We start from the raw sequence: 21527 nt of genomic DNA, 5'->3' as shown, positions 1-21527 counted from the left end.
TTGGCATCCTTAGAATCTTTGTAACTGCACAATCTTAAAAAAAATGTTTTAGTTGTAGTTAATGCGTTCGGTCTTTTTTCGTATATCCCCAGTGGTCTCATACTGTAGCGTTCTTAAGTAAGACGATTTAAACGGTATAAACTCCTGCTGAGCCAACACTTAACCAGCAGCTGTAACCATAGTTAGTTAAGATATTATTTATCTAAAAAAAACAAATGTTTTAAATTGTAACTCGTAATGTTTATTGAGAAAAGTTGATTTTGATAATTTTAACATATTTTTTAAAATGTAAATAAAAACATAAGATTAAAAAAACGTTTACCGCGCTAAAACCGTTCGATAGACGGCGAAAATTGATACCCATAATGCACAATTGTTGCGAAACATCCGGGGCTTTTTTCACGAACCAATCAAAATCTCTCTTTTGATGATAACAAAAGTCTAAAGAAAAAGTTGCGAAATTTTGTATGGGTTCGCAAGTTTTAGGCATTAATCGAATGTTATAAGGGACGGTAAATTGTAATTAATAAATTGATTGAGTCATTCTTAAAGCAAGCAAACAAAAAAATCGCATTTTTTATAATTTAATTAGTTTAGTCTGATAGTGTGAGAAAACCTTAAAAAAAACTGTACGATTTTTACTCGCTAAACAAGGTTTGTATAAAATTTTATTTTTGTCATAATACTTTCATAACTTTGCTATATGGCAGTTTTTATTTGTGACAACGTTAGTATTACGCTAAAAGTTCAAACCCAAATTTAAGAACTAAAGGATAGTTATTTTACCTATTTAGATGTTATAATTCGTATAAATTTGACTTGTTAATGGACTGACGGACTGAAAGATAAAAAACAATATTACCCAACTCAACAGACATACAAACTGATACACGAATTTTTAAGTTGTTTTTATTTATGTTTATAATAATTTGTGTTCAAACTTCTTAGATCTATCTGAACTATTTTGTTTCTATTTATAAATTTAGTTTTTTTCTCGGCTATGACTGTGACGAAGATGGGTAAATCGAACCGGAGATACAGAAGTCGGGAAAATGAAGATTACACAATAAACCACAAACGAAAAAGAAATGATAAATACGAAGAATATTATGAGGACAGCCATGGATCGAAACGAAGTTGTTTTAATTCTCATTCATACGATAAACACAGTTACAGGTAAAGTTTAAATTTTATTTATTTACCAAAACTGTGACGGGGTAACTAAAGTTTCTCATTATAAACAGTGAATCCAGCCTTATTACATCTACAACAAATGTATACAAAATATGGCATATTTATGTTTATTTCAGCAGTACTCAAAGTGGCAAGTATATTCAACGAAGTCGGAACAATGATGGTTACTACAGCCGAGACTCCAGTCGCAGCTGTCGTAATGTCACCAAAGAAAGGCGTGAATACTCTGACAATAATCGTCACTACCGTCGGCAACGAAGGCAAAGAAAATCTAAGACAGTGTCTAGCTCGGTAAGTGTACAAAGTTTGGTGGCGCTAATTTTCGTTGGGTTTGTTTTGCTCAGGTTCGAAATTAAAAAATTGAATATTTTCTTGGAATAATGTTGGTCGTGTTAAATTATTTTTGGGAAATACTGTAATCATTTATTATCTTCTAATTATCTTGACAATTTTTCAGGTAAGTAATTTTTCTATTTATTTTTATGGGGGAAATTAGTCTGGGTTGTGTTTTGTTAATGCATAAACAAAAATGTGTAGTTTTAATCCGTCGTAACCTAAACAATCGCTACAATACTGTGGTTATTATTCCACATATTATTCTCTCCGCTGATCAATTTGGTTCGATCTATGATGTCACAATTGATCTATGCTGTCACAAATGTTGTTACGCAAACAGAGAGAGCGCCACAGATCAAAGAACCTGGTGCAAGAAATTAAGGACGACGAAGAAGGGCATTTGATATATCGTCATGGCGATTGGCTTCAAGCGAGATGTATTAACAAGATGTTATAGTTTCAGTAACCCCTCAGTGCTACCAGAAATAATTTACTTTTAATTAAAATTTTGTCTTAATATCCAAGTAAGAGCTTGGTGTAAAATTTTGCACAATAACTGCGTTTTAAGTGAATTGTTTCTGGTGATTTTATACTAGGATAGAACCCCCCCAATTTTTACTAATTAGTTTTGCATGTTTCAACTGAGATTACTTTTACATTCTTACCAAAGCCCCATTTGAAACATTTTTTCATTTTGAGCCATGTATTGTCATTTTTTAACATGCTCAAATTTTCATAACCTTACTTTTTTGTTTTAGATGAAATTGTATCGACCCTTGGGGAGGGTACGTTTGGAAAAGTTTTGCTCTGTATCGATCATTTAAGGTAAGCTAAAATGGTTGCTATTTTTTTCTCTTATGCAATATTTCAATTGGGTCTAATATTTAACAATTCAAAACAAAGATAGGTTAAACCAAAATTGTTATTTATTGGATGTTTATTAGGAATGGGCACAAGATTGCTTTAAAAGTTATCAAAAATATTGAGAAGTATCGCGATGCTGCAGCTCTGGAAATAAATGTTCTTAAGAAACTCCAGGAAAAGGATGAAAGTGGAAAATAGTAGGTTTTTGTTTGACTACTGACATGTTACCGAAACCATGTGCTTGAAAACTTTATATTTTAGACAATGAAACATTTTCCAGACAATGAAACATTTTTAGACAATGAAACATTTTTCCAAACATTTTTCCTAAATTTTATAAAAATGCTGATTTAAAAATATTGGTTTTCGGGAATATTGAGAAATATGAGCCAATATCATTTATTTGTTATAATATTTAATACAACTTTTACATATAAAAAAAGTTTTACATTTGTCATAAATACAGATAAAAAAAAATTTTTTTTTTTAAGTGGAAAGCCCACTTTTCCTACCTAAACTTAATAAAAAAAAGTTTTTTAATTTTAGCTTGTGTGTAACCATGTTGGATTGGTTTAACTACCATGGTCATGTTTGTATTGCTTTTGAACTACTTGGTCGTAGTACATACGATTTTCAGGTTGGTTTTTTTATATTATTTAAACAGCATTAAACACCTCTAGTCAATTGCTCATCTTTAAGTTTAAATTTGAATTTTGTAATGTGGGTGCAATTCTTAACTAATATTTGTCCATGGTAGTTTATCCCGCACCAAAAACGACTGTGTTGTTTTTAACTCGTGGGATATAAATTGGACTTATGTGTATATTGTCCACAAGACTATATATATATATAAAAAAAAGAGAGTTTTGTTAAATTTAATTGATTTGTTTAACAGAAAGACAACCACTATATTCCTTATCCAATAGAGCAAGTCAGACACATGGCATTTCAACTTGTTTGGGCTTGCAAATGTAAGTGACCTATTTCGTATTTATAATTGCTTTGTGACCTAATTACATGAACATAACTTTGATTTATCTTAAAATGAAATTTTTCTAGTGCATTGTAATATTTCTAAGAGTAATTAAACTTGTTGATCCCCATGCAAGCTGAATTTTAATTGTGTCAACTACAAATCTGTGATTATTTACCCCCTCACCACAAATGACTGTTTTTTTAAAGATTTTTTTTTTTTACTTTCATAAACATTGTGTATCAGGTGTCGTACTTTTTTGTTTTTACAAATGGTTTTTAGCCTATTTATTTTTTTAACTAATGTAACCTTTTTCGGTTTAGTTTTACATGACAACCATATTACCCACACCGACCTTAAACCCGAAAATATTCTCTTATGTAACTGTGTTAGTGACATTAAATATAATCCCAACAAGAGGAGGGATGAGCGAACATTATTAAGCTCTGATATTCGGCTGATTGATTTCGGTTCAGCTACTTTTGATTCTGAACATCACAGCTCGGTGGTTTCAACAAGACATTATAGAGCTCCTGAAGTCGTTTTAGGTAAGCTGGTTGCAATTTTTTACAAGATAAAAAAATTGTATTTTGTGCAAAAATTTAAAAAAAAAACACGCAAAAAGTTCTTTATATAAAAAAAGGTAAATATATCTATTTTTTTCTTTAAGGGCATATTACATTTCTTTTGTGCTTAACTATCTAAATATCCACAAATTTTTAGCTTTGTTGTTGCTATCTAGTTGTTTATATTGCACAAAGCCTAATGCCATAACAATGTCATTAGAAATGCAAGGGTCTAATGGCATTAGAGCACATAGTTATTTATATTACATTTTTTATAATGTCATACTGGCTTTTAAATAAGTGATTTTCGTTTTGACAGAGTTGGGTTGGAATCAATCATGTGATGTATGGTCGATAGGTTGTATCATATTTGAGTTTTACATGGGTTTAACAATGTTTCAAACCCACGATAACAGGGAACATCTTGCCATGATGGAACGCATTCTTGGCCCTATTCCTTCCCGGTAAAAATTTTTTTTCTTTGCCAGATTATGCTATATAAACACTTTGCATTAAAAGTTTATTTAGTAAATATTTTATTTTTGCTTGTCTCTATTTATTATGTTTTGTTGGTGTATATATAATAAATAAGCCTCACTGTTTAATTTAAATGTTTTTAGAATGATAAAGAAATCAAGAAAGCACAAATATTTCTATCACGGGCGGTTAGATTGGGACGAACATTCTTCAGCTGGAAAATATGTCCGAGAAAACTGTAAACCACTAATGGTAAGTTCTTGTTACTTGTGTTAATATTGTTTAATAGCATAACTTTATTTTAAAAATTTGTAAATTTAATGTTTTTTAATTTAAAATTATTTTTATGTTAAAGGGTATAAAAAATAATTTTAATAAAAAAAATAATAAATTTTAAACTCAAGGTTGCCTAGTATATATATATATATATTTTTTTTTTGTAAACTTTGTGTTAATAGTTAAGGGTTGCACTTACATTTTGCAAAAAAAATATACTTATTTTTTAACAAATATTTATTTTAACAGAGATACATTCAGCGCAAAGACCATCCAGAACATTTAAAATTAATTGATTTAATTGCTCGAATGCTGGAATATGATCCCTCTAAGCGAGTTTCCTTGGCTGAAGCGATAAATCACCCTTTCTTTAATCTTCTTCCCCCTGAGAAAAAGTTCTTGCCACCCAAAAACAACTATTCACCTTCATGTAACAGTCGAGTTTTTGATTCTCCTGCCTATGAATGTAAACGAGTAACAAGGTCCATGCAAATGATTAGATGACAAGTGTGAACACTTGTAATGTGACCGCTTGCCTCAACTTAAGATAACAAGTTTTTTTTAATTTTAGCTTGTTTATGTTGTATGTTTTTGCTGCAGATTTAACATTGTTTAACTCTTGTCCAAAATTTTAATGGTAGGTATTTCAAGTTAATGCATGTTAGTCGTTTTTTTCTTACCAATTGCTGAAAAATTGAATTTTAATAAACACCAAATTCAATCATAAGCACGTTATATTTTGTGTACGCTTATACCTGAACTTCTGTACTTCCACTAATTCTTGTTAATAAAATTTATTATTAAGGTTTTAATGATATTTGATATAAATTGCCAAAAGTAATTTCGCATTGATGGAAATCGTCAGGTTTTGGAAATAGAGAGTTTTAAACCCTTTGTCATAAAGTTCGTTGCAGTTAAAATCGTATGCTACTAAAATCTTACCAAACCCGTCATAGGTTATTCTTTAAAAAGACAACAACATGATAAAAAAAGTCTTGTCGATTATTTCCTTCTTATAATCTAAATACATATAACAAAAAGTTAAAAAAAAATAAAACGTTTTTATTTATACAGATTGCATATCACTTAAGCAAAAAAAGCTAAATACACGACTATATCTACAATATTGTTGTGTAAATAAAACAAGCAAGCATTATTTCAGCCCCTTTTACCTAAATTAGTTTGGTATAAGGTTTATCTAAATCTGAATAACAAACAACTACGTAAGCATTTATCTAAGGTTAAAATTAAATTGTTAGGTATATTTCGATGATGCAATATTTCAATTCATTGTTCATAAACAAGTTCTACTTGGGAGAAGCATATTTTTAAACCAGTCACTCAACAGCTTATTTAGAACATGAAAAATTCGGAGAAATACAATATTTTGCTTTTTGAATCTATAAAAATCAACTTTTATAATAATAAGAAAAGAACGATTCGCTTAAGTAACTCGAAAATCAACATTGATCAGCTGTTTGTCCCGTCTTTGTTGTGCACATAATCACTCGAGCGTAGCTAGTTGGTATAAAAGAAAATTTGTTGCTGTCATAAAATCGTTCTTTTTTGTTTAGTTTCGTTACGAGGTCATTCAGCAAGTGAGTGACCTAGCTTATAAAGCTGTAATAATAAGTCAGATTTGTTCAAATTTCGAACAATAGAAAACTTATAAGCTGGTTAAGAAAGTCGCCAGAAGATTTGGCCTGCTACAAAACCGCAGAGTAAAGCAATGTCAGAAAGTGAGACAACAAAATAGTTTAATTAGCATTTAATAGGCCTGAGTTTGTTAGTTGTATACTGCTTAAATTATCTTTTAAGGTGGTTAAATTTATCAGTTGTGCTAGACTGCTAAAGCAAATGTCAGATTAAAAAAAGTATTTATTTTCAATAGAATAAAGATATTAGAGATTACATGAATTATAAATTATTTTTTTGATGTAAAACCCAGTCTAAGGGCAAAATGGAGTCAGTAGGTGATTATCAATATAGCAAGTCGGATCTTATTGGTCATGGAGCCTTTGCACTTGTATATAAAGGAAGACACAAAGCAGTAAGTAACTTCAAAAAAATTAATATATTTTTAACTTGCTAGTCGAGACAAATTTTATACATTGCACATTTCAAATATTGGTTTTTACTTGTTCAGCGCCGAGATCAATTTGTTGCTGTTAAGTGCATCAATAAAAAGAAAGTTGGAAGAGCTCAAACTGTTCTTCAGAAAGAAATCAAGATATTAAAAGTAAGATTTTAATTGTTTATTTTATACTATTTTAATAAAGTTAATTTTTAGTTATAAGAATTTTAAAAAAGATGGTATTATTTGTGTTTTGTACATGGTAATATAATATTCATAAAAAAATATTTTTTTTGATTTGTTTTACAACGAAACTTTATTTCTATTTTTAGGAGTTGCACCACCCAAATATTGTTCAGTTGTTTGAATGCAAGGTGTGTTCAATATATAATAATGTTTATTTAAATTTGAACTAGATTTTCTTGTGCATAACTTTTTAATAAAATGATATTACAAAAGTAAGAAATGACAAATCCTATTGCTTATTCACTTTTGAGTTAGTTACTTAGAATAATTGTTTGATATTTTTCTTTTTTTAGGAATCAGCTCAACATGTTTATTTAGTGATGGAGGTAAAGTATTGAATTTTACATATTTAATTATCCTATTTTTAAATTATTATTTTAAATAAATCTTAATGATATATGATTTCTTTTTAGTATTGTAATGGAGGAGATTTGGCAGATTATCTTCAAGGTAGTTTTCTTGTAATTGTTTTAAAGTTAAACTTGGCTTACTGTTATTTATTAAAAAACTGTTTTTTTTTTTGTTTTGTACAAGAAGTTAGCAAATTTTAAATAATAAAACATAGATTACGTTTAATTAAAACCCTTTAAAATAAAAAAACTGCTGTTTAGTGTGCAGGCAAAAAAAGTAAAAATGCAGCTTGGAGAGCAGGTGCTTAATATTTTTCTTAAAGACAAATTAAATTCCCCAAAATATTTTTATAATTTGTTAGCTTTTTGTATAAAAAAAATTAAAAAAAAATTGTTTTAACAGCAAAAGGGACCTTAAGTGAAGACACGATTCATAGTTTTCTCCAGCAGATTTGTTCAGCTATGAACATCTTACATTCTAAGGGTATTTTACATCGAGATCTTAAACCCCAAAACCTGCTACTTTCTCATAAAAACCTGAATCCAAAACCGCACGAAATCATTGTGAAAATTGGTAAGTTTTGTTGTTGTATTTAAATTATATCTAAGTAGGCCTACATTGCATTGTTGTGCCTTAAACTATTGATTTGTAGTGCAGGGTCTGTGTTGTTTTATTCGTGTATTTAGACAAACATTATATTGATATGGTCTAGTAAGTGGATTATGTATGTTTTTTAAGGGACTTATTTTATAGTTTTGGGCATTTATTGATTAAGCTACCATCCTTTATAATATGCTTTTTAATTTAAGCTGTTTTTTATTGTATTTAAATGGGTTTTATTTGTATGGGTTTCAATTAATAGATTTGGCAATATGTTAAACAAAATTTATATTATGTATAGCATACTTATTAATATTACTGTGATTATTTACTTCCATTTCCTTAAATGGTAATTAGCAAAATATTTTGTATTAGTCATAATCTAGTATTTTTTTTCTTAATCTTTTTTAGTTAATTAAGTATATGTCTTATTTATTGTTTTTTTTGTTTAAAAAATGGTTAGTTAAGCTTTTGATAAATGATGGCAAATCATTACCAGCACAAAATTATTTTATTAAGCAATAACATAGCATAATCGATTGCGAAGCATTAAATAGACTATTAACTGTTATTCATAAACAACAATTTTGTTGTGACATCATGGTTTTTATTTGTTTAGTTATCAATGTTGTTGTTTTAAAGTTTTTTCTCGAATGTGCTGATAAGATATTGGTGTAATTATATAAATTCAAGCAAAAATGATATTTTAGTTGATTGAAATTTAATATTTTAATATTAATTAAAGTTAAATAATATTTAAGTTATATAATTTTTTTGTAAATATTTAATTTGGTAGTATAATAAATAGGTTTTAAACATCTGTTTAAGTGGAAATTGCCCAATATTTCTTCTGCTTACATTCTAAAGGAAATCCTGTTGAAGTATTACTACTTAATTCTTGAGCCAGCATCACATTTTTTTCTCTTTATTCTATTATAATTAAAACATTTAATACCAATCAAAAATTTTAAAATATTTGAAAGAATTGAAAAATTTAAATGCTGATTTATTTTATAAATTATATTTTGATACATATGTAAAATAATCTTTTAATTTATTAAATATTGCATTTATAAATAAGTAGGTCAATTGCTAGTATTTTAAATTGTATATAATACTTTTAAATAAATATAACCCATTTTTATGTTACTATAAATTTTGTTCAATTGGTTGTAGTTTATTGTTGTTTAAATAGGCAATGACTTGTAAATATTTAATTTATTTTTTTGGTATAACTTGGATTTAATAAACTGGGATAACACATATTTTCAAAATTAAAAATACTTAATTTTTTTTACACAAAACTTGTAAATTTTTTTTTATCACTAGATTATTTTTTCTCATGAAAACTTAATTGATAAAAAGTAATTCAATTTTATTTTACAGCTGATTTTGGCTTTGCCCGTCATCTGCAGGGGGATATGATGGCAGCTACGTTATGTGGTTCACCCATGTACATGGTATGTTTATATTATCAAATATTCTTTTTATCAATTAAGCATACTAAAATTTATGGGATTATTTTTTACCGTTACTCATCATTTTTTTCAGTGATTTAAGCTTTAATTTAAGACCATGTGGATAAAGCATAAGTTTGTTGAATATTAATTGTTAAATAGATATTTGTATCACTTGTAGTTTGCGGTCCTTCAAAAATGTAGGGACCGACAAGTAATTATATGCAAGAATTGTAAAATTAACAAAAATAATATGTGTTTATTATTGCAATTATAAATAGTAATAACCTATCATTATATAAAGTAATAAGCCCTAAAAGTAAAAAAAAAATGGCAAGGATTAGAAACTACAAGTTATCCTTATTTGTAATAAAAGTATAAAATTTATTGTACTGAACTAAATGACTATATAAACAAACCAAAATGGATAGCTTTTGTTTTTATTGGTTCAATTTAAACAATTATCTCATGAAACACACTGGGAGATGTTCTAAATACAACTTGGTGGCACTTAAATTGTTGTAATTTTTTTTTTAATTAATAAAAGACAATAAAAGATTATAAACCCATTATTAACTACATTTAAAAGATTTTAAAATTAGGTTACTCTCAAACTGAGATATTGATTAGATTTTAAAGATCTATAAATTTTCAGTTAAACCTACTGACTTTGTTATCTGTTTTGTCGGATTTAAAAACTTTGTTTTGTTGAGTAATAGACGATTATAATATATTGCTGTTTTTAACCAACACAAAAAAATAAAATGATACTGGTAATCAATTTACGGTAATTTTTAAAATTAGGACTACATTACTTTAGGTACCCTACAACAATTAAGTCAATTTTTTTTATTAAACAAACTTTTTTAAACTGTTATAAAATAAACTGCATAATTAATATTTAATTTTATGTTCAAGGCACCTGAAGTAATAACATCAAAGCATTACGATGCAAAAGCTGACCTATGGAGCATCGGAACAATTCTGTTTCAATGTTTAGTTGGTAAAGCTCCTTATCAGGTAAATTGTTACATAAATATTGTTAACGATTATTAAAATAAAATTATAAAATCGTTTAAAAACTTAGCAAATTAAATATTTTTTGTAACTTTTTTAGAATTGTTGCAAAATGATTGTTATTTTTTATTCTGCAAAATGGTATTTCATTTTTGTTAAATATATATATATTTTAGGCTAGTACACCGCAAGAACTACGAAACATGTACGAAAGAAACAGAAAGATGATCCCAAAGTAAGTTTTTATAAATTTAAAAGTTTATAGCCTATTCAGTTTGAATATTGGATAAATAGTTTTTTTTAGTTTGCATATATATGAAAGGGTGGCACCAAACCGTTAATGCGTTAATTGTTAGTTAACGAAGTTGAATTTTTAGGTAAAATTTAACTTAAAAATCATTATCGAACATGTTAACTTTCTTTAAATTGTGCTTCTGTTAAATTAAGTTCGTTAACTCATTATTTTTACAAGAAAATTGTAGTATTATGGGGATATATTTGTTTAATTTTGCCGTTTATCGGGTTTAAACATTGCAATTTTTTAATGGTGTATGTAACTACTATTTTTATTTGGGCATTATGCCAGTTTTGACAACGTTCTTTAAACTTTTGTTCGTTCAGGTAAAATATCAATTAAGATAAAAACTATTGTTTTTTTAAAAAAAGAGGTATTTTCTTTGCTTGTTTTAATTAAATTTTAACATTTCGTTACATTTCATTTAATATAACCAACTACTGTTAACGAAGCCAACGTATTGTGTTACAAATTATCAATTAACGAAGTTACTTTTTCGGTTAACTGTGCCCACCTATGTATAAAATTTTTTAACAAAAAAACTTTGTTAAAAAAACGTTGGCTGTACCATACAAGGTCAAATTAACTTAAAAAAATATTATGACATCATAAACACCATTGTCACCTATGTTCTAAGTGTTGTATTTTTGTTTTTTGTTAAACTTATTTATTGTTTAGGCATCTTGTTTAAATAATTTCTAAAAAAAAAATAACAAAATATAAATTTTTATATAAATAAAATTCTTTTTACAAACTTCTGTAATAATCTTGTTGGTAACTGGTTAATAGACTCATAAAAAATAGCCTAAAGGGCTGCAAGGGCTTTATTTTTTGTTATTAAATTTATTTAATGGCTGCAGTTTTTTCCTCAATGTCTGCAATTCATCATTTATCAGAATTAAATTTATTATTTTTTTTTTAAATCAGGAATTATTTCAGCTTTTTTCTAATGGTTTTAACTTATAAATTTTAAAAACTAAACTCAATTACCATATATGCATTTTATTTAAATCATGTATACTGAACAGTTTTAAATTTACCAATTACTTGTTTGGTTCTAAAACGTCTTGTTATCTTTATAATCTCAACTAAAAGTTCCTCTAATGATTCTTAGACATCAACTCAAAACCATATTTATACCTTACATTTGTATATTAATTAAACTTTGATATATACTTTTTATATAATAATCTATCTATCCACATCTATCTAGCCACTTATTTAACATTTTCATTTAAATTAAAACCCGAAATATTTTGCCATAAATTAGTTAAATGTTGCAACATACTGCCAAATTACTATTATTTAATATTTCGTCATGTATTGATCACATGCATATCCTGAGTTGCAACCTTTTAGGTGGAATTAATTTTGGGACTTTCCCCGTGAAGGCTTTAAGTAACTGCCTTGTTTAATTTTATTTTATATAAAAAGTTATATATAAGACAAAGAAAGGAGAGCAACAAGTTTTTTTGTGTTTGTTTAATTAGGCATTGTTTTAATTTTTTAGAAAAAGTATCATATATAATTTTATGCAAGAGTTGCATATGTAATTAGGCTTAATAATTTTATTTTAAAACTTTTTGCGTATAAATTAGCCGAATTTGTCAACTAGACGTGATAAAAAAAATTTTACCTTGTTAATTTTTTGTTTAATTAAAAATTTATATTTTAAGAAAATATGAAATTTTAAAGTGATAAAAAAATAAGCAGAAAAAATTTGTTACAGCATTCCATCCGGCACATCTCCAGAATTAAGGGATCTTTTATTAAAACTATTAAAGCAAAATATTCGAGAAAGAATTAATTTTAAGGAGTTTTTTAACCATCCTTTTCTGGAAATGAACTCCAAAGCAAAATCTTGTAAGAAAAAAATAAAATTACATAATGTTTTTTTTAATTTTTTTACGGTTATTGAAAGTAAGTTATGACCCCTTAAAACTAGAAAAGGGCTTTTTATTGCAGCCTCCCCAGTGCCAGTGCCTTTGCGGCATGCGAGTTATGACCTGAGCCCAATTTCGAGCAATAACTCTGATCCCAGAAGTATAATCCCCGCCTCCCCCAAGGTAATATAAAAAAGTTTTGTTTTCGGCTAAAAATTTTTTTTTTTAGTTTTTAAATCTTTTTTTGAAAATTTATTTAAGTTTTTATTTTTGAATTAATTATTTTGTTCATTTTAACTTTTCAGGTTGGAAGAGGATCTGTAGATGTTGATGGTTGCCTTCTTACAATGAGCATCACGAGTTCTCCAACTTCCTCCAAAGATTCTGAAGATTTTGTTATTGTCTCGCATCCACTTGGCTCTTCCAGTAAGTTAATTAAAAATTTTTTTAAGTTATAAATATTTACATTTTTGTCACTTTTGTTATTAACTTTTTGGCATATGTTTAATTGGTATTTTATCTTTTTAATTAGGATGGTCCTTTATTAAGATTTACTTTCATTAAGGTTTTTCTTGTAAAATCATATTTTTTTTTCGATTTACTTTTAACATATACCCAAACTCTATAAGCACCATATTTCTAATGATAAGTTATTATTACTTTGTGATACGATAGCTAATACATAGTTTTGTTAGTTATGGTATTGGCACATATATATTTTTTTTTTAACCTGCAGATGTAACTTTGTAAAACAAAGTATTTTTTATCTTTTTTTAGTATTTTAAGATTTTTTTTGCTTACCGTTTTGGTTATTCGTAAATTAAGGTTTTTATTTGTTAACTTGAATTAGAAATGAATTAATTGAGTCAGTTAGTTTTTTAAGTTTATATATGTTTCACCAATTACATTATAGGTAAATAATAAAAAAATTTAAAACTAAAATAGAAAATGTAATTTTATTTGTATTCGATTGCCCTTCCTATGGGCAGCACTTTCCTTTTTATAATATGGTTGCAACTAATAAACGCCTGTAATTATTTACCACCACACCACAAACTAAAGTTTTTTTTATATAAAGAGCCATTAAGTTGGACATTCACGTTATACATATAAGATATATAATCCACCGGTTTTAATATATACTAGATCATAGTTAAATATATAAATATTAATTAAGAAAACTAAATGATTAAAATGAATATGAAGTTCATTTTTTTATTTCACTTTATTTTTATTTATAAAACTTAATTTATTAAGATGAAAGTTGTGGAAATGAAATCAACAACAACAAAAACTTGACTCAACGCACCCCTAGTGGCCAAAAAGGCCGAAATAGTCCAAAGCCCTCTTGTAACTCCCCAGTTTTGTCTTATGGCCAACGCCGCTCTCTGGCAACACCACCACCACTTTCCGAATCGCCGACTTTGCGAAGGTTAAGTCAGGTGACCTTTTCTACAAGAAGGTCATCTGAAGGGGGCAGAGTAAGGTATTCGAGTTCCCCGAGTGAGAATAAATTGTTGCGACAAAAAAATGAACGATCTCTGCAACAACCTATTCCCGTTCCCACCCAGGTATGCATTTGTTTAAGTCTTTACCCTTAAACCAAATTTAAGAAAAGAGGCAAAACTTTGTGTTGTTGCTTGTTTTTTTAAACTTTTAAAGTGTTAAAATTTAGAACTTTGACACATATATTTTTTTATACAAAAGGTGGAAAATTTTGCCCGAATGGAGCGCCAGCATTCGCAGTCAGGGAGTTTCCGAACAACATCACCCAATCTTCCCTCTCCTAAAAACCCCACTTCTTCGCCAACAACTACTTTTGTTCCATCAACTTCAAGATATCAGGGAGAAAAAACCCAAAGTAATTTTTCTAAGCAACCCACTTTTTCCTCAAGAACCTTACCAAAGCAAAAAGCAGTGACATCATTATTGTCACAGCAACAAATCATGACATCATCACCAAAGCAACCAGACAATTCTCCTCAGCAACCAACAGCGACGATAATATCACCCCGGCAACAAGCAGATCTGACCACTAGGAGGACAAGGAGGCTGTCAGGAGTGAGTCGAGAGTTTTCAACAATTCATGAACATCCACATGATAAAAATGGTGGGTTTTATTTTTTTTTTAATAATTAGTTTTTATTATTTTGTAAATTAAATGTTAAATTAGTACATACAAGTTAAAAGCCAGCCCTAGGGGTTGTAATTTTATTTTTGTGGTTGGTTACTATCAATATTCTCTTTTGGTAAAAAGGTTGCAAAAAAAATTTACCTGTGCACTAAAAATCTTTTTTTTTCATTTTAGAACTTAAAAATTGGCCATATTTTTACTATATTTTATATATTTACTTTAAATTTAATATTTTTTAAATTTTTTATTTGTTTTTTTGTCTTTAAGTTTTTTTAAATTTTTGTTGTTTTGTTTTTGTAGAATCAAGTTGTTTATCCTCAAAATTGGAGGAACCAACCCTGCCCTCTAGTGTTATGAGTAAGGCCCAAACCGTTCCTGATCTTGTCCAGTATGAAAAATTACATAATGCCAATGCCTTGTTAAGGTTAAATGTTAGCTTGATTATAAATGTTTTTTATTTAAAATGTTAACATTTTTAACTTTCTATTTTTTTCATTAACACACTTTAAAAATTTTTTCTATATTTTTACAATTTTTTTTTTTACAAAAAACCTTAAATTCAATATGACTGTAATAAAATATTTTTTGTATTATTTTCTAACAAGATATGTTATTTGTTGCTGTAATTTAAGTTTAATTTTCGATTATTATTTTTTTTATAGACGCAATAGTTCAGGAAAGTTGTCTGAGCAGGTTATGAGAATGTTGTTCAACAACAAACAGAATGTTTTGTTTGGTGCTTCAGCAAAATCAACTATACAGACAAGGTTCGACCTTGTTTGAATTTTTTATTAATTAATTTTTTAAGCAAAAAATTAAAAAAAAAAAATACCATGGCCCAGTTGTTAATATATAGCATTTTTGAAATATTTAAGTTTAACTTTAAAAGACTTAAAAAAACTTTACCTTAAAATTATTTAAAAAAAATTATCTTTACTGCTGCCCTGTAGTATTGGTTTTGTAACATACTACATGTTTTACTATGAGTTTTAATTGAAACAAAAAATTTATACAATAGAATTATATACCAAAATAATATTATTAACATTAGGCTTGGACGATGTTTAACGGAAGCGGACATTGATGCATTTAAGGAAAATAGTTTAAATAGTAAGTCCTCGTTAATGAATTTTTTAAATTGCTAAGCTATCAAAAATAAATACAAACTAAAGCAAAAAAAATTTAAGCAAGCATTATGAAAATTTGATCCGTATGTTGAAATATTTATATTTTAACCATATTTTTGACGTCAATGACCAATTTTTACTGAATTGTTTTTTACTGAAACTGAATTGTTTTTTACTGTCAATGACCAATTTTTTTTTTTCCAATTTTTACTGAAATGAATTAAAAAATTTAATATAGGATCCAACAACAGTACGCCACCTAATTCTCCCAGTGATTCCAAACAACTTCTTATCTACAACATGAACAAGAATTTACTTGGCAACTCTGACAAACCAACTTTAATGGAGCAAGCCAAACAGTTTCTTGCAACTTCCCCACCTTGTGAGTTAAATAATAAAAGCAGTTTTTTAGTTGTCTTAATATAAGTGCAATTTACAACTTTATATAGATTAGAAGAAAAAAAATTTAAAAAAAACTATAAATTAATACTTTTTAGCTGGCACGAAACCTACTTTCAGTATTGGAAGCACTCCTGAAGAAAAATCTTCAAATGTTGACATTCCAAATCAAAGTTACACACAAATTGACAGGGTTACTAAAACATTTTTGTTTCTATGCAACTCAAATATTTTTAATGATTTTTTTATGGTTAAATGCTGTTTCTAATTAACGGCTTGGTTAAATTTCCTGTAATAGTTAAAGGTAATGGGTATACTACCTTTCACCTTTTAAATAAAGATGCAACCCCTTTGCAAAATACTTTTTTATAAGCAAAAAATAATTGTAAAACTTTTACTTTATTTTTAAAGTCCCACAAAAGTTCAACATTATCCCAGTGTTTTCCTGAAATTCCTGAAATTACAGAGAATGCTCTCTTGTTCTACCATCGATTATGTGATGCAATCTTGTTAGTTGCTGAAGACCATGTTGCTGGTAGCAACCAGTTTGGTTATCTTACTCAATCAGTTGCTAAAAAACAAAATGAAGCTTTTATTAATGATCCACTCCACAATATTTCTAGTGAACAAAGGTAAAGTAAAAATATAAGTCACTAGTAATTTACGACTTTAGGTAAAACTTAGAATAGGACCATTAAGTATCAGAGAAAATTAGCGAGCACTATAGGGTACAAAAGAGAATTAGCAAGTACTGTAAAATATAAGAGAAAACCAGCGCACAATGTATAACAATTTGTTCGACTTTTTTAAGTTCATTTTACTTCTAAAATAGAAGTGTACAGGACTAAATGCAAGGACAACTGTACAATATTTTACATAGCAGACTTAAAAATAAATGATTTTAACTCAATAAATATATGCCTTAAACTTGGCTCTATAGCTAATATGGCATCGCTTGAATGACCGAAACATGCCTATTGTTTTTTTATTTACCATTTGCCCGAGTACTAAAGTTTTAAAACAACATCTTCCTAAAACTTATACAGCATTTTTTTTAGAAATATATTTTTAAAGCTAGGGTTAATAAAATAAAATAGCATTATCAGACTTATAGGGTTTTTTGAGAACCATAAAACTCAAGCAACCAAAAATTTAGTATATTGTTTGTTTTTAATTGGGGCTGTTGATTTTATTAAATTTTAAGTAACTTTTTTTATCACAATAAACTTTTTGACTAACTGAACATTTCCCCTTAAACAAGGTTTTAAAAACAATCTTTGAGTGATACTTTTTTTGAAATTGAAGGGCATTTTCCAGAAAAAGGGGGTTGGTATTAGGGGTGTTTATTTTATGGTAACTACAATTGAATGGTTTTTTGTTATATTTTTGTTTGCTACAATAGTTTTCAGTGATATGACAGCATAAAGTACTTAGAAAATTTATTTGGTAAATATTTTTCTCTTGTCAGTTTATTTTTATTAAATACAGAAAAGGGGAAAAAATTAGCCATTTATGTCAAAATACAAAAAAGGAGAAAAAATGAGCCATTTATGTATAACTTTTAATGGATTAACCATTTTTTAATAATAACAATTTAACGTTTAAATAATTCAACAGTGGAATTTTTTTTTATTTTGTTTTTGGAAGTCTTGTTTTTTTACTTAACTCTCAACTTAAATTTAATTTGTATTAAGTTTTAATAATATCCCTTAATTAGATGACAATGTAAATACCTGCAGAATATATAAAAAAAAAAATGCCAAAATTAAAATTTAATAATTTATTTTTGTAGAAAAGCGGAACAAATTTTATTGTATGTTCGAGCGTTACAAATTCTTGCCACTTTGCTTCACACAGTTCGTAATAAAGTTAATGCAGGAGAACTTAAACTTTACAATAACATGAAAAAATGTAAGTTTAATTGTAAGTTTAAGTTCGTTTTCAATGTTTGTTAATATAAATTTTATTATATATATTTGTAGAAACTTAAGGTTTTCATTATTTGCAATTATAACTAAAAAGCTTAATAAAAATAAAAAATTAAAAAAAGATTGCTGAAAATGAAAAAGATAAAAATTTATAAAGTTAATACTAACTCATATTAACTTAAATGTTATACTATAGTATTGGTTAAAAAAATTTAAATTTTTAAATTAGTAAAAAATTTTAAGAAATTTTTAAATTAGTAAAAAAATTTAAGCATCAATTATACATATTTGTCGAGAGCCTTGTACAGCCTGTAGACCCTTTTCTACAGGCTGTATTTTAAATCTTATAATATGGTTACAACTCACAATTTATATATGCTCACAGTTAATCATCTCACACCACATTTTTTTTTATTTTGCACCACGAATGACATTTTTTAATTTTTCGCCAAAATTTTTTACATACATACAATAATCACACATTTTGTTTATTAAGCTTCATTATAAATAGATAAAATGTAAAATAAATATGTGTAATTAATTTTTTTTAGTGGTAATTGAACTAAACAACTGCTACAAACAATGTTGTCAAAAATGCAAAGAAGCCAAGTCAGAATACAACATAAAATCATTTAAAAAATTCAATTTGAAAACCGCAGATCGGCTTCTATATTACTATGCTGTTCAAGAGGTAAAATTTAAATCTTAACGGATTTAAAATTTTTTTATTTATTTTTGTTATAGTTTTTTTTAATTTATTGCATTTTTTAATTAAAATAATTTTTTTATTAGGAATTAAGATGGATAACAAAAAATTTTAAAATATTGATTTAAGTAAAAGATGATAGAATACTTTTTATATTCCCTTCGGGTGATAGGTTTCAAATTTTAAATGGAAATTAGCTTTTGAGGCATTTATAAAGAAGCGGTTTATGGATAAAAAGGGGGCATTTGTGCATTTTTAACTTTTAACTCTTGGCTTATAATCTGATACCATGACCACCATACCAGACATCAGACTTTAAATCTACTAGTTATTTTAGAGCAAATGTTTAACTTTAATATCTACCTATAGTGTCAAAGTGCAGCGTTAAACGAAATGTTTGAAGGAAGCGTGCAACGATGTGTGATTAGATACCAGACCTCGATGGTGCTACTTCAGGGAATTTCCCTTTCTGCTCATGACCAACTGGATAAAAAAAGATTACAAAAATGTAACGAAAATAAAAGTTTGTTTTATTTTTTAAAGAATTTTAAAACTTTATTTAAATAAAGTTTAAAATCTTCCATTTCGAAACATATTGTATAGTCAGTATTATTTTTATATTCCAGTGTTATATAATCTGAAAATTTTAATTTGCAAAAACTATTGTTCTTGTACATTAAAATTTTTCAAATTATTTGTTTATTATTTTTAAATGCTTATTGTTGATTAAAATTTAAATACTTGTATAAAGTGTTCAAATTTTAATTACTCTAATATCATGATATTAAAAACTTAAAACTGGGTTAAATAATCATATTTGTTTGTTTTTTATATTTAAAATGTCGTTTGTTCTTTAAAAATCAATGATTGATATAAATTATTCAAAATTTAGTCTAATGTATATCATGATTTTAATACCTCAAAAACGGTTTTTAAATAATATTTGTTTGTTTATAATATTTTTATCTTAAGCAAACGGTAAAAGGGTATTAAATCCCCTCTGCTTTTTTTTTTACTAGACCCAATTTTGAAAAAAAATTAACTTTTGTTACCTTATTATGTTGTACCACATCATAATGCGTTCCTGGTCCTCTGTTTATGACATTTAAATATCACATATTACTAATTAATGGGTATTTGTTTATTAAACAAAACTTGAAAATGAGTTAAAAAATTAGTTTTTGTTTGTTTATGCTTTTAAGCATTACAAAAGTTATTTTATTGTATATCATGATATTAGTAATGTAAAATTTTATTTAAAAATTAATTTTTGTTTGTTAATTATAATTAAATACTTGTTTATCTATTAAAAATTTAAAAAAAATATAAGCATTTAAAACTTAGTTTAATGTAAATTCTGATATCAACAACTCGAAACTGGGTTAAAAAATATTTTTGTTTGTTTAATATGTTTAAAATCATGTTTGTTTATTTGAAAAAATTAAAGATTAATTTCAATCGTTGAAAATTTTGTCTAGTGTGTATGATTGTTTTGTCTAATATTTAAAAACTTTAATATTTGCTATTAAGCTATTTAATATTCTTTAATTAATTGCTGTTTATGAATATCATTTTTATTTATAACAAATAATATTAAAAAGATCAAACAATTTATTTGTATTATTATTTAAATTTTTTTTTTAAATAATATATATATATTTTTTTTTTTGAATAATATTTTTTAACATATGGTTTTCTTTAGGTTAAACATTATTTTGAGTAAACATTTATTATTTTATATATTTTTAGATAAGAATTGTATTGGACATCGTTTAAAGCATTTAGAAAAAATGTGGACCAAATAGTATGATTGCCTTTTCTGCTCAACTTTGTGCAATATATGTTTGTATTTGCACTAAAAAAAGTTAAAAAAAAAAATTGACGTCATTACTTTTGTAAAAACTTTATAAAAAGGGTGTTTTTATTAGTATTGTTTCTATTTTTCTCCATTTCATTTGTAAACCTACTTAATTTTTCTTCAATAAAAAAAATAAAAACCTTTGTAAAAATAAACGATTTTGTTTAAAAACGATCAACAAAAAAGTATTAACAAACATCATCAATTAGGACTAACAAAATATGACAAAAAAATACGTAAGAACTCCTTTTTGGGCAAACCGGACAAACTTGAGTAGAAGTTTAAAAGCATCTAACAATAACGGTAATACAGATAGATGTATAAATCTGAATATATTAGTTACGCAAAAGAGTATCAAAAACTAAGAAATGCCTTTTTTTTAAGGACAGAACTAATTAGCATAAAGCAATCAGAATTGCAAAAATTTTGGTTTTCTGTTTTATTAAGAATAGTTGGGCTTTTTGTTAATCCTATGCGTGTTAAATTTTTTTATTAATTTTAATTTGGTGTAAAAACACAATTTTGTTTTCTGTCTGTTGTGTAGTTGTTTACTGTATCGTTAAACCTTAGTAAACGTAACAGCATATTAATATAGTGCAAGTATGCGCCCGTTTGCTAGACATTTTTAAGTTTTACTTAGAGTTTTGTTTAATCAGTTTTAAAAAAGTTGTAATCTTATTTAAATAGAATCGTCACATTACATATATAATAAAAAGGAAATAAATAATAAAATAGGTGATAAATCAGTCTACACAGTCAAATCAAG

At 26.7% G+C, this 21527-nt stretch overlaps 2 protein-coding genes across 3 annotated transcripts; both read left to right on the top strand.

Moving 5' to 3' along the window:
- The first annotated feature begins 447 nt into the window (after window positions 1-447).
- LOC145753627 (dual specificity protein kinase CLK2-like) lies at window positions 448-5492 on the top strand. Of its 2 annotated transcripts, none has more exons than XM_082570036.1 (12): window positions 448-654; window positions 987-1176; window positions 1314-1485; window positions 1871-1967; window positions 2289-2355; window positions 2475-2591; window positions 2941-3031; window positions 3290-3365; window positions 3691-3915; window positions 4253-4397; window positions 4554-4662; window positions 4936-5492. In XM_082570036.1, the coding sequence occupies exons 2-12, from the start codon at window positions 1001-1003 to the stop codon at window positions 5188-5190; spliced, it is 1530 nt and encodes a 509-aa protein (XP_082426162.1). In that variant the 5' UTR covers window positions 448-654; window positions 987-1000; the 3' UTR covers window positions 5191-5492. The 2 variants fall into 2 exon arrangements, with proteins under 2 accessions (XP_082426162.1, XP_082426159.1); XM_082570033.1 differs by having other exon boundaries at window positions 1311-1485.
- A 1093-nt stretch (window positions 5493-6585) lies between these two features.
- On the top strand, window positions 6586-20885 carry LOC145752168 (serine/threonine-protein kinase ULK2-like). The gene is made up of 24 exons (XM_082568393.1): window positions 6586-6736; window positions 6833-6925; window positions 7093-7134; window positions 7300-7332; window positions 7420-7456; window positions 7760-7930; window positions 9344-9417; window positions 10333-10434; window positions 10608-10666; window positions 12456-12589; window positions 12692-12792; window positions 12915-13035; window positions 13867-14180; window positions 14317-14719; window positions 15044-15167; window positions 15406-15510; window positions 15795-15853; window positions 16109-16252; window positions 16368-16462; window positions 16681-16901; window positions 18062-18180; window positions 18749-18888; window positions 19273-19411; window positions 20653-20885. The coding sequence occupies exons 1-24, from the start codon at window positions 6647-6649 to the stop codon at window positions 20706-20708; spliced, it is 2976 nt and encodes a 991-aa protein (XP_082424519.1). The 5' UTR covers window positions 6586-6646; the 3' UTR covers window positions 20709-20885.
- The last annotated feature ends 642 nt before the right edge of the window (window positions 20886-21527 follow it).

This window comes from Corella eumyota, chromosome 5, assembly GCF_963082875.1.
Source record: "Corella eumyota chromosome 5, kaCorEumy4.1, whole genome shotgun sequence".
Taxonomy (NCBI): domain Eukaryota; kingdom Metazoa; phylum Chordata; class Ascidiacea; order Phlebobranchia; family Corellidae; genus Corella; species Corella eumyota.
Note: the sequence above shows the minus strand (reverse complement) of the source record. Positions and strands in the feature narration are given on the sequence as shown.

Excerpts from the sequence above, each read along its gene's own strand:
- LOC145753627 (XM_082570033.1), top strand. The coding sequence starts at position 1,001 with ATGACTGTGACGAAGATGGGTAAATCGAACCGGAGATACAGAAGTCGG. Across the intron at positions 1,486-1,870 it reads CTAAGACAGTGTCTAGCTCG|AGAGAGCGCCACAGATCAAA; the intron begins GTAAGTGTACAA and ends TTACGCAAACAG. Across the intron at positions 3,032-3,289 it reads GTAGTACATACGATTTTCAG|AAAGACAACCACTATATTCC; the intron begins GTTGGTTTTTTT and ends TTTGTTTAACAG.
- LOC145752168 (XM_082568393.1), top strand. The coding sequence starts at position 6,647 with ATGGAGTCAGTAGGTGATTATCAATATAGCAAGTCGGATCTTATTGGT. Across the intron at positions 16,902-18,061 it reads AATATTTCTAGTGAACAAAG|AAAAGCGGAACAAATTTTAT; the intron begins GTAAAGTAAAAA and ends TTATTTTTGTAG. Across the intron at positions 19,412-20,652 it reads TAAAAAAAGATTACAAAAAT|ATAAGAATTGTATTGGACAT; the intron begins GTAACGAAAATA and ends ATATATTTTTAG.